At 33.1% G+C, this 12,867-nt stretch overlaps 1 protein-coding gene across 1 annotated transcript in view; it reads right to left on the bottom strand.

The window, feature by feature from the left end:
- LOC117111374 (endoplasmic reticulum resident protein 44-like) overlaps positions 1-10,684 on the bottom strand; it is a 23,230-nt gene extending 12,546 nt beyond the window's left edge. The window contains exons 1-2 of the mRNA XM_033254286.1: positions 10,529-10,684; positions 1,040-1,155 (exon numbers count right to left, since the gene is read on the bottom strand). Of these exons, the coding sequence (XP_033110177.1) occupies positions 1,040-1,155; positions 10,529-10,585 (173 nt within the window). The 5' untranslated portion in view covers positions 10,586-10,684. The remainder of the gene's footprint in view (positions 1-1,039; positions 1,156-10,528) is intronic.
- Positions 10,685-12,867: the final 2,183 nt, after the last annotated feature.

Raw genomic sequence — 12,867 nt, 5'->3', positions numbered from 1 at the left:
TTTTGAGTGATTTTTTAAATAAAGCAATTGATGTTGATTTTTTAATGTGAAGTGGTAGTGCATTCCAGAGTGTGGCTGCAGCAAATGAAAATGATCTGTGTCCGAAGGTCTTAGTGTTGGTGCGAGGGACAGAAATTAAATTGAGATCAGATGAACGTAGGGAACGGCCTGGCATATATTTGGGAAGAAGTTGATTAATGTATGCGGGTTGATTGAGAGTCAGTGACTTATAAGTCAGTAAAAGAATTTTATATTGAATTCTGGCATCAATTTGCAACCAATGAAGTTCACGTAAAATGGGGGTTATATGAGTGCGTCTGTTAGTAAATGTTAGTATGCGTGCAGCAGAATTTTGTAGTCGTTGAAGCCTGTAAATTTGGATTTTAGGAATGTTAAATAAAAGAGTGTTGCAATAGTCAAGTCGGGAGAAAATGAAATGGTTTGGCACAGTGGGAACGGTTTAGTTTCCCAACCTCGAGGTCAGAGTTTCAATTCCTCACGCTGTGCATTTCACTTGGGCAAGGCACTTTATCTGCATCAATTTTCACCACCCAGGAGTATAAGTGTGTGTACCTGGTAGGGTTAAATGCCAAAACCATGACCATGTGCTGATGTACAGTAGCTGCTGCAACATTATGGAGTACTTCCCAGGGAGCTTGAGTTTTCCCATAAGCGTTTAATCTTACCGTAATGACCGGGGTAATGATAATGTAAAGCGTATAGAGGGTTTAACAATATGCGCTATATATTGTCTACCATTATTATTATTATCGTGAATAAAAATAATTATGTAAGTTGAATTAATAAAGCATTATTTACAAATCTCTGCTAATTTAATATAAACATTACAGTATATAATGTAAATTAAATAAGTTAATGTATTACAGTCAGTTAATTTATTACAGATAATTTAATTTTTGGTTGAATTACTTCTCTAAATGTTGTAAAGCACCTCGAGGTTGTAACAACGTGAAGCACTATATAAATCCAGAGTTATAATTATTATTTAAAAAAATTGATGTGTACAAAGATTTCTTACCAATCTGCATAAAAATTAACAAAAACAACTTGATTGCCATTTAAGATTGTATCAACATTTCCCTGATTCAAACCTACAACTGATGAACTGCTCTCTGGACAGGAGAACATGGTGACCTGAAAGAAAATATAGACCTCAAAAACTTTTCAAATTATCTTTATACAATATCAGTAAAAACATTTAGATACAGTAATTGATACTGACGCATCACAGCCATAAAGTACAAGAGATCATTTTTCATTCTAAAATACTGTAGGGCCTACACTTGTCTAGCAAAAAGAAAATAAAGAAAAAATATCCCAAAATATGAAAAAAAAATGTATAATGAATATAACTGAATTAATAAAATGTCAACGTCAATAGGCAAACTAAGAATTTTATAATTTAAGTTCAACAGACTGTAAATTAATTTAAAATAATTATATGTAAAATCTACATAGAATATGCATTCTAAATCTTAAATTATTCAGTGCGCCTTGTTGCTGAATGGTTTCCTCCTCATACACATTTCATAACCAGGATAAACAGTTTAATTGATATGATTCTGAGAAATATACTTCCTTGCATAATATATTATTCAGTAAGGTTATATTTAGATTCATGTTATCTCAATATTAAACATTCCAGTTACTATAGTAACTGTCATATAAACTCTTATTTTTCTAACATTAGTGGTTGCAGAAAAAATGGCGGAAAAGTTGTCAGATGTACGCAGAAAATGAGATTTTTTGAGGTGGAAATTTAAATAAATATATTTCTCTGAAGTGTCTTCTTCATTAAAAAGTCACCAATTTATGTGAAGAAGACTAAACTATTCATTGATGAAATTATTAAAAATTGGACGACGCATATGGTCTGTCAAAATGGCGGAAATGTTTTGTGACAGACGTACATTTACAATGTGACGGACGTTCTTTTGTGAATGTGACAGACGTACACAATGATAAAGAATAGGAAAACAAGATATATTTTTCTGTAATTGATTTACTTTGATAATCAACAAACAAAAACATTGTAAAAACCTCTTTAATCATTATTGAGTGTTCCAATCCAAATTTTGAGTTATAAAACATATAAAACAAGTAAAACATTTTCTACAGTATCTGTAGATTTCTTTGAAACTATGACCATTTGTAAATAATACCAAGTTTTGCAAAATTATTATTGTTTCTGTAGTGTTTCCTCACGTGCATCTTTTTTTCATACTTGTTTATACAGTGACCCAATCAGGAACATCTAAGTTGCACTTCTAATTCTACTGTACAAACACAGTCATCACATCACAAAACATGTATCTGGTACCATAAACAGTAAATTGGCATGTTATTTGCATAATTAATTAATTACCTTACAAAAACAATTATTTAACTTCAAAACATAATACTGGTGTAGGATTTGCTAATCCCATTTTTATAGGACTAACTGATGATTTATGAACATCAACCTGAATTTATGTGAAGTAGACTAAACTATTCAATTTGATGAAATTATTAAAAATTGGACCTGAATTTATCAATAAATTTTATGTGACTAGATACTGTAATATTATACTGTAGCAACATTGTAAATTATGTTAATAATATAATTAAGTTCCTTCATTTAATTAATATTATTAATTTGATATTATTTACCTGAGAATTATTGTAGCAAAGTAAATACTGGAGAGTACTGTAGTTATTAAATATGTAAAATATGGTATCTATTTCAGCATCCCAGTAAATTGATTATTAGAAATTAAACAAGATGTACAATCACGTACAGTATATCATTATTTAAAGTCAAAGTTAATTAGTTAAATGCATGAATATGATAAAATATATTTGTAATATGATAGAAAATGTTGCTACAGTATAATAAAAATCTTTATTTAATCATGAATAGATTTAGCCTTGTAATGTTGTTACCTTATACTGTAGCCTAGTATTCTGTATGTGACGGATGTACACAATACGTATGTGACAGACGTACATGTAATTAATGATCTAGACTGTAGTTAATAAGAATATCTTTTTTGTCATTTACCATTGTGTGCTAACTACTTATACCCTTCAATCGATAAATTAGTAACATGGTTATTTTAGGACACCCCTTAAGCACAGGATAAATAAAAGTTCCATTTTTTTGTAACGGACGTACATAAACAAGTAATTTCTAATTAATTAAATTTTATAATTTTAAAAACTATGAATTTTAAAAATTGTGATTAGAATTTTAAAAAGGTATCTATTTTTGCCCTGAAGGATATTTAAAACTACAGTATATTTTAGGACTTTTATAGGATAGTAGAGCACAAATCCCTTCATATCCTAATTTATACTAAAAGTTATGCAAATTATGCTAATTTACGGTGCTCTACAGTAAACTCCACCTTTTGGTTGATCAAATTGCCCTATTTGCATAATACCTATAAAAACAAACCCAACAAAACCAGAGATATGGGAATCGACAAAAGCCTACTGCAATGTAAACATGATTTTGTTCCCTATCCTTCATAATGAAACTACAAAAATCAATCAGAAAAATTAATCAGAAAATAAAAAGACATTTATACTCAACTAAATCATTCTTAAAATAAGAAATATAGCAGAGGTTTGTATTTAGAAAGGACACAATTAGTGCATTGAGAAAAATACTGCTTTTGGATGTCCAGTGAGTACTGTAGGTCTGCCTTCACAGTGCTCACTCTTAAGATGGCAACTCACTGCATTGTACGAATCCAACTCCACCCCCTGTAAGTGCTAGACGACTAGATGCTGTCTGCAGATTGCCGGTGGCAATCTGAAAGGATCATCATTAAAAACAATCTGTTGCGCATGTCATCCTGTGGCGTTCTTCATGGTATCACATCGGCAGTGAGTCACAGTGAGTCCACGGCTTTAAGAACAGTGTGAATGAATATCAAATGTTGGAAGGTTTCCTGATTGGAAATTGTTTTACATTAAGAATGAATGAATAGCTTCCATGATCTAAAAAAAATCTTACAATCTACTAAATACTATAACTAATAAAAATATGGTACCGTGCTTGCGCCCCGTTTGAATAAGCACCCCTCCCAACATGAAAATTTCCTTAAGCGCCCCATTTGAATAAGCACCCCTTTTAAATAAGCGCCCCTTTTAATTTGAATAAATGCCCCCTCAATAATTCAATCAATTCTGGACTGTGGATGTTGGCATGATTTGAGGTGTGGAGTGGAATCACATTCTCCTTTAGTCAATATCAAAATGAGGATTTTTATCTTGGACAGATGAGAGCTCTCTGGACAGACGGTATATTTCCAACTTTCATCTTCTTACTATTTTCTACAGCCTAGTCCTACTGCTTTTCCGACAATTTGCACCTAACAACACATTCCCATCTGAGTTTTCAAGAAAACCTGCAATGATCATGCAATCCTGCTCAATCGGCATGGCCAACAAGTAACCACCACCACTAATTTCATCTGCTATTCTGCTGTTATGTAATAATATACTCACAACATTATGGATAATGGACGATTATCTTTTCTGCCGCACCACCATTCGTAATTTGTGGTTTCCTGATGTCCTTATATAATCATTTTTTATTCAAAATGTGCCTTTTAAATTTAGTAAGTTGTCATAATAACCCCTCGATTTTCATCTATTTCCATAAGCGCCCCCTCAATTTCCACTGTGTTTTGATAAGCGCCCCGTTCGAATAAGCGCCCCTCAAAAAGTGCTAAAAATATTTTAAGCGCCCGGGCGCTTATTCGTGCGAGTACGGTATACAGACAAATAAAAGACAGTACTAAAACAGCCCTAATTAACAATAGATACACTTTATACAGGAAGTCTTTATTTTTAAAGTACTGTACAATATAAACAACACCTAAATAACCAGCAAAGCTTTTTTAATTTACAATATTGACATTGTACAAAATGGAATAAAAATATCAATATATAGTGTAAAGTTTAAATTTGAAATTAACATAATTAATACAGTAGTTAAAAGGCAATCCAACAGCTGGCTCTTGTTTTGGACAAGTCCCAGACAATGAACCAACTCACAGGTCATCGATGCAAGCTGAAGTATTAAAGCATCTGGGGTTCCTCCATGGTATAAATAATGGCTTGAGTAATGACTATTCACCATTATACTGTACAAATTTATTATGGTAAATACCATTGTTGTCAAGTCTGTGCACAAAACACTAAAAGTGGATACTGCTATCCAACGTTAAATCTTGACCATATAACAGTTTAGTCAAGGTTTATAAAGGCACAGTGGTGAGAACTCTTTCCATTTTGCCGGTTTCTGGAATACAGTATCCTGTCTGCTTCTACTGTAATTCTATCACAAGTTTAAATTATACAAGACATGTCCAAACGCTTGTATTTTTGATTGAGTATCTTGATAACTTGTTTGAGCTGTGTCTTGATGTACAGTACTAATACTATCATTATTGTATAGCAATAACTTTGCTATTTTTCTAGTACCACTGGTCTAATTTGTTTCGGTTTTTGTGAACCTTTGTTGTGGGAAATCTATGAAAATACTGTAGTAGTAAGTAGTTGGATGAGCTAATAGCTTGGTGGGTAAGAATGCCTGCAATCACAGGGTTCTGGGTTCTAGTCCTCAGACAGTAGAATCATGACTAATACAACTACTGTACACCCCCTAAGCCTCATCAAGAGGTCCTACAGATGCTACTACAGTAAGGGAGAAACTGAATTTTAGTGTACCCCCAGTATAAAGCCAAAATATATGAATATGAAATATCTAATTATGTGTGCTTAGTAAGCAATCAATCATTATTCATGATAATTATCATAATTATTTTAAAAAAAAAAAGTTTGACATGGCAACATTTCATCACTTCATAAAGTGTAAAAAAAGTGTTGTAGGTTGAAAATTGACTCTGTTGGATGGTTCACCAACCCAAGAGTTACCAAAATTTAAATACTCACTATGCAATTTATAGGAACTTTTGGTTGACAGGAAGGGGCATGCCCCTTTGGATTTGCATGACAATCAAAATAATTATGTAACATTCAATTACGATTTGCGAGGAATTAAAGTAGAGCATACTGTTAAGGATGTGATTTCATTCATGATAATGCTGAAGCTGGCAGCAGCTGTTACTATACAGAGGAATAAACACAATTTTATATTGTTGCCACGTACAAACATTCAGCTCATTACTAAATGCAAGCTAGCAAATTTAGTAGAATCTCAAACAAAACGATATACTGTACGAATAATTTATAGAGGTTTTAATACCATTATCTCAACAACATAATCGAAGACTGGATCTTATTACGGAAATCTAAAGATTGCTTACCTTCATAATCTGACAGTTTAAAAACCTCACCATTTTTTTCAACACGTCAGTTAACATTAAGCACAATACAGTTGAACTTGCCTAAGTCGAATCCAAAATGGCACTAAAAAATTTTTCGACTACAGTCTGTACTGTAGATAAAATTTGACTACTGTAGTACTATACCGTTAATGGAAAAACATAACAATTTGGTATGTAAACTAACATCGACTTAAAATTATTTGAGTTACTCAAAGTCGACTTAGGCAAGTTGAACTGTAATCTTTTAGATCTTTAAGCTATCAATTTATCTCACAATACTGTACAAACCAACTTGTTTTATAATTCAACTTACAAGATGAAATAAAGTATGGAGTGAAGTTGTACACTTATCTTATATCTCAATAGAGTATAATACAATCGCAGTATATTGTACTGTCGCTATATGTTTAAATTGAGTATTAAAAAGTACTGTAGCATAAGAATGCAGCAGTGTCCTATACTTTTGTGCAGAAGCCGTGCTTTTACTATTAACTTTGGCAAATAATAATTGTCACTTCTAGATTCTCATCATCTTAAAACTTTTAATGTGGAGAATATGAATACAGGTAATAAAGTCAATTTCCTTGTTTTGTTTTATGATGCTGGTTTTAACCACTGGAATACTACAGTACAAATGACAGGTACAGCCAGGAAGGTATGTAAGAGGTACTGTACAGTGTAGTAGACAAAATAAGATGATGTGATGACATCACAACATTGTTGTATTGTATGGAAACAGCTGGGAAAAAGTAGCTACAACAGGGACATGTGAAAAATACAGCTTTTACAGTGTTGTCAGTCACATGTCATTGGGTGACAGACCTGATTAATCGTTGATAATTATAAATCATGGTGCCATCTTTAAGATCTGAATCAATGATTAGTATTAATCATGATGCAATCTTTAAGATCTGAATTTGAATCTGAATTTTATGTAGCCTTTTCTCAGGCAAAAGGCCAGGTAATGAATTTTACAAATATTCTCAGAAAAAACCCTCAAGGCATACAGTACAGTGCCAAAAATTGCCATTTGATTAAAAAAGGGATTCCTCTGGGTATAAAGCAAACCCCCAAAAATTGGCCCAATTTTATGTTCAAGGGGATTTACAGTGCAGTAGGCTTATTCCAGAAGGACTATAGTAAAGCAACAACGTTTGTCATCACCGTCTGCCATAACCATTTCACTATTGTAGGCAAGTCTTGATGCCTTGCACTGTGCTGGATTATTAGGCCTAGAAATCTGTCCGTGCATTTCGGAAAATGAGGGCTGACTTTGCCATAGAGTACAGTAGGCTTTGACCTAATCTTATAAGCCTATTTAGACCAATGTACAGGTACTATGCAGTAGTTACAATTCTGCGCACCTATTTTCCTAGCGATTTTCTGCACAAATTTGAGACAGTTTTTTAGGTATCACCTACACCTACGCAATTAATATTGTATTAGTTTATGTATCTTTAGCCCAGTAGGCCAAATAAATAATGACAAAGTGAACAGAGCAGCAAAAATGATTCCTCTGCCTTTTTGCCATTTTCTTTGTCAGTTTTTCCTTGTAGTGTAGCTTTTAGGATATTTCATGGTTATTTTTCTTTATGTTTGTGAGCATAGAGACAATTTTACTGTATTATGCACTATTAGACTTTTTATTTTTATTATTATTATTATTATTATTATTATTATTAAAATACAAAAATTAATATTATAATATTAGTATACTGTAACATTAAGTAATAATTGACCCATTAATTTTGTTTACACAAGCAGTTAAGATAAAGAATATAATAGAAAGTGGATTATACTGTATATTACATATTACATATTTTTTTTTAAACTTAAATTTTGATTTGCTGTTTGGGGGTTAACACAGTCACTATTAAATATTCTGATAATTAGTGAACATTTTTATCAGGGGCGCTCAATGAAATGGTCATAAGTTCACTTACATATACTGCTGCTATCTTCCACTTTAATGTATTACTGTAACATACAGTAATTTGAATAAAAAGATTCACGAGCATGTTGCTTTCGAAGTTAGGCAACCCCTTCTTCAATAATTTGTAGAAAAATTATTCTAGTGTAAAATTGTTATTTCACATTATTTTAAATTTAATTGACATAAAATAGAAATAAAAAATGCCCTTAATGGTACAGTAACACAACTAGAGGATGGTGCTACAATAACATTCTTCCAGATTTTTTGAGGCGCCTGGATGGAAAATTGTAACAAACAATCTGTCCTGTCCCATTTCAGGCCATTCACACAAATCTATAACAATACACAGATAAGACTAAGAGCTGCACATGTGGCAGCTGTCAGCATGTACATGTTTTTTTAAATCTTAGCAAGTTTGATCTGAAAAATAATAATACAAACTAAACCACAGTAGGCCTATTGCAGTTAACCTGCTCGTCGGTGACCTTGCTACGAATGTTCCAGCCTAACAGCAACTAGAAGGTGAGCCGGTTGGCCGAACGGTTAAGACAGGGGAACCGTGACATACAGCCATAATATCGGCGTTGGTTCGAACGGCACGCTCGCCTATGGTTCCGGTGGTGGAACAAGTCTTCTCGGATAAGGACTATAAACCGTAGGCCCAGTGTACACAATTGGCTCGTGTGCACTATAAAGAACCCAGTACAGTAGAACCTCGTTTTTACGTACCCCAGTTATACGAACCCTCGGTTTTACGTACGCCTCGTATCGACGATGACGTCATCAAAAACCCCGAAAATATTCAAAACGGCCCTTTTCAGAGCAACCATAAGTAAAAAGACTATAACAATAATCTATAACAATAAACAAACCATAATGCAACGTATTTTCATTAAACAGAACGTTGATTGAGTCTAATACTGGGTTGTTATAATCTAAAACCACGTGAACTGAGTGAGATGAACAACTACCGATGGTACTCAAAATAATTGCTTTCCTCCTTAGCTTCGTGTGGCAAACCATGGAAAAACTTGTCTGGTCTAATTTTCTACACGAAGCTGAGTTAGCATAGTTTCGTACATGAAACTCTAATTGGTTGGCTCGCCCAGTGCAGTGCACATGGTTTTGCTGTTTCACGTACACGAACGCTAATTGGTTGGCTCGCCCAGTGCACATGGATTTAGTTTGTCTCAACAGGCCCAGACAACACCACAGCTCTGTTGTTTAGAATAGGCATGAATGGGAATTCCCAAGTTATACCTTTGTCGTATAGGTAATCTTACAATATTTTCATGTTCTTTAGTTAAATAAAAGACATAAAGTGATGAATTAATACACTAGACACATGGTTTTATTCGTAGGCCTAGAGGCTAGGTCTAGCCTAGCTAGGTAACATCGTTCGTTCATACGTATATTGAGCGTTACGTAAGTATTAGGTCAAAGGTTACCACAAATTTAACCCAACCTCTATTTTACGAATTCCCCGATTTACGTACGCCCTCCGGTCCCGTACCGTACGTAAAATCGAGGTTCTACTGTACATCATTCGAGAAGATTAGGGGGTTACCCCGGTGTACTGGTCCATTTCCAGTCCCCGTCCGGTCACAGAAGGAGCGTTTACGTCGCAGCCCATGTCAGGTATCCATCCTACCTGCAAATCCTTCTACCACATTACGTAAGCAAGATGATACACACTAGCTACTACATAGTGACTCGATAAGTAGAAGCAACTAGAATCGATTATATGCACGATTATTTGTAGTGTGTAGCTCCTGTGATTCATGTCATGAATGAACAAAATGAATGAACAAACGAAAGGCCTAGCCTACCCTACTAGGCCTAGCCTCCTAGCCTAGGTCTAGACTAGCCTAAGTAAGGATGTTTCAAATTCTTACTAATCTCATCAATGCTCATCATCATGAAAATAAAAACTAAAAAGAATAGCCTGTGTGAGATACTATAAAACTGACCTAGTTCTAAGCTAGGAGGCATAGGGCCCAATAGGCCCAGCCTAGCAGAAGTATTTAGGGCGGCCTAGGTTAGCCTATGCCTGGCTGGTGCGCCTACGGCCTTATTAGGCCTATCCTAGCCTACATCCCTAGTCCTCCTACTACTACTAGGCCCTAGGCTAGGGCCTACCTAGGCCTAAATCTAGTAAGTAACCAAGCAAGAAGAAGGCAACACTTCTATCGAAAATCTCACTAATATTCAAATATGAATAAGTTTACCTTACCAAAATACATAATAGAAATATAATATTTCCTGATATTTTTGGCAAATTGTTAGCCATGACTATCTCAGCACTCACTTTCAGCGAATGAAAACTCTCCACGCATTGGCTTGGCAGCACAGTACGTCGAAATGTAAATTGCCGGGTCCGACGACCGACCGGCTAGATAGGGGAAGTTCAGTTGAGCGAGCCTCCGTTGTAAAACTGACATTTAAACTATATTTTAAAAATTCGAATACAAAGTTTTAAAAACTGTACTATAAAATTTATATATTTATTATAGTAAACTATAAAATTGTGTCATAATATTTTATTAAATGTATTGCTCTAATATATAACACAAAAACATTTAAGTGAAAAAGCCTATAGATTAAAGAGGGCGGAATACAAGAAAATCTGGTTCAGCCGAGGGGGCGTGGCTTCGTATGTTGACGCAGCCGTAGTAGATAGAGAGCAACATAGAGATAGTAAGTAACTTTATTGCTTCTCTTTTATAACAGAGGCACAACCGTAAAGATGTGCAACAATAACAAAATCAGTAAAAACTTAATTACTGTGATAAAATATAGTAAGAAAATACTGCGGTGCGGTAAACGAAAAATATATAAAAAAGGGTTTACAAAAATAGGAATAGAGAAAAAAATAAATACTAATACTAATAATATAAGTAAGTAGGTTAATACATACACTTATACACACATACATACATATACACATACACACATATATATACATATATATACATATATATATATATATATATACATATATACATATATAATATATACACACACACATACACACATGCATACATATACATACATACACACACAATACATACATGCATATACACACACACATAAAAACCCCCCACACACCCATATTCACACATACATACATACATATATACATACATACACAAACACATACATATACATATATACATATAACAGAGTAAATATTGTAAATTTAATTCAAACATTAAAACCAGACATATTAGTCTTGAAATAGAAAAGTATTATATATTTCATTTCGTTCTTTCCATGCCATCGTTAAAAATAATTTACAATGATTATCGAAAACTTTACTCGCAATAGTATAATTAATAGGGTTTATACAATTTGTTGTTAAAATTTGATATTCGTAATGGATTTCTAAATCATCAAACAAAAGATGGTATTTAAGTTCAGGGGAGCTTGATGTGAATAATGCCCAAAATATATGTAAATCTTTTTTGTATAACTCCTTTTTAAGTTGGTCAAATATTAAATTTCTAATGTTCTTTAATCTGGTACAATCAAATACAAAATGATTGATGGTTTCCTTATCACGCAGTCACATAATTGAGGTGACCAAGATTCCTTTCTTCCTTCAAGAGGTAGTGAGTTAGAACGAGCTTTAAATTTTAAACTTGAAGCATGAAAGTTACACTTTTCTAATAAATACTTTTCCATTTTAATTTCACTTTTGTATCTTACGTAATGTTTTAAGGATGATTTACTTAAAGCATTGTTATACCAACTTATGTTATCTTTTTTAATATTTTTTTTCTTTGAAGCCATTAAGCCATTTTGTACAATTAGTCAATGTTAAAGAACATTTGAGATATAATTGTTTAATAGCTCTATGCATGGATAGCAAAGATCTTATAATTAAACACAAGATAGCGTTCTCCGCGATTTACGCGTAACAAATAGAAGCGTCGGTCAAGGTTCAAAGTTTTTCCAATTACCATTACCAGAGTAATCAGTTTTGGAAGAGTGCGTCCTATCTGTTGCCATGGGAGTCCTATTCTGCTGTTCACAGGATTGATACCCTGGTTGCTGTATTTAAACGGTGGTACGGCTGATACAATATTTGCACACATAACAGAACAGAAATCTACTACTTTTTTTTAGTTATAACAAAAGCAAGATAAGAACTACATCAATCGAAATAATTTTAACCAAAGTTCTGAAATATTCCTTACTTTTTTTTTATATTGCTTCAGGATGTCAATAAATTTATAATTTAATGCATTTAGGTAAAATAAAATAGGCATTAAAATCAAATTTTTATTGCTTTTTTATTTTTCATTTTTATTTTTATTTTTACATGCTTCAGAATTTCAATAAATTTATAATTTACATGCATTTACATAAATATAGGCATTTAAATCAAAATGTTTACATTTTACATATTTACACAATCGGAGCCTGCATGTATCAAATCAACGATTAAAAAAAATCACATGTATATACAACTAGATTGGGTTATCAGCGGCCTAAAAAGTCAAAGCATTATATATATATATATATATATATACTGTCTCTTATACACATCTAGATGTGTATAAGAGACAG

Source organism: Anneissia japonica, unplaced genomic scaffold (assembly GCF_011630105.1).
Source record: "Anneissia japonica isolate Jap-2015-1 unplaced genomic scaffold, ASM1163010v1 scaffold643_len365518_cov145, whole genome shotgun sequence".
NCBI lineage: Eukaryota > Metazoa > Echinodermata > Crinoidea > Comatulida > Comatulidae > Anneissia > Anneissia japonica.
Note: the sequence above shows the minus strand (reverse complement) of the source record. Positions and strands in the feature narration are given on the sequence as shown.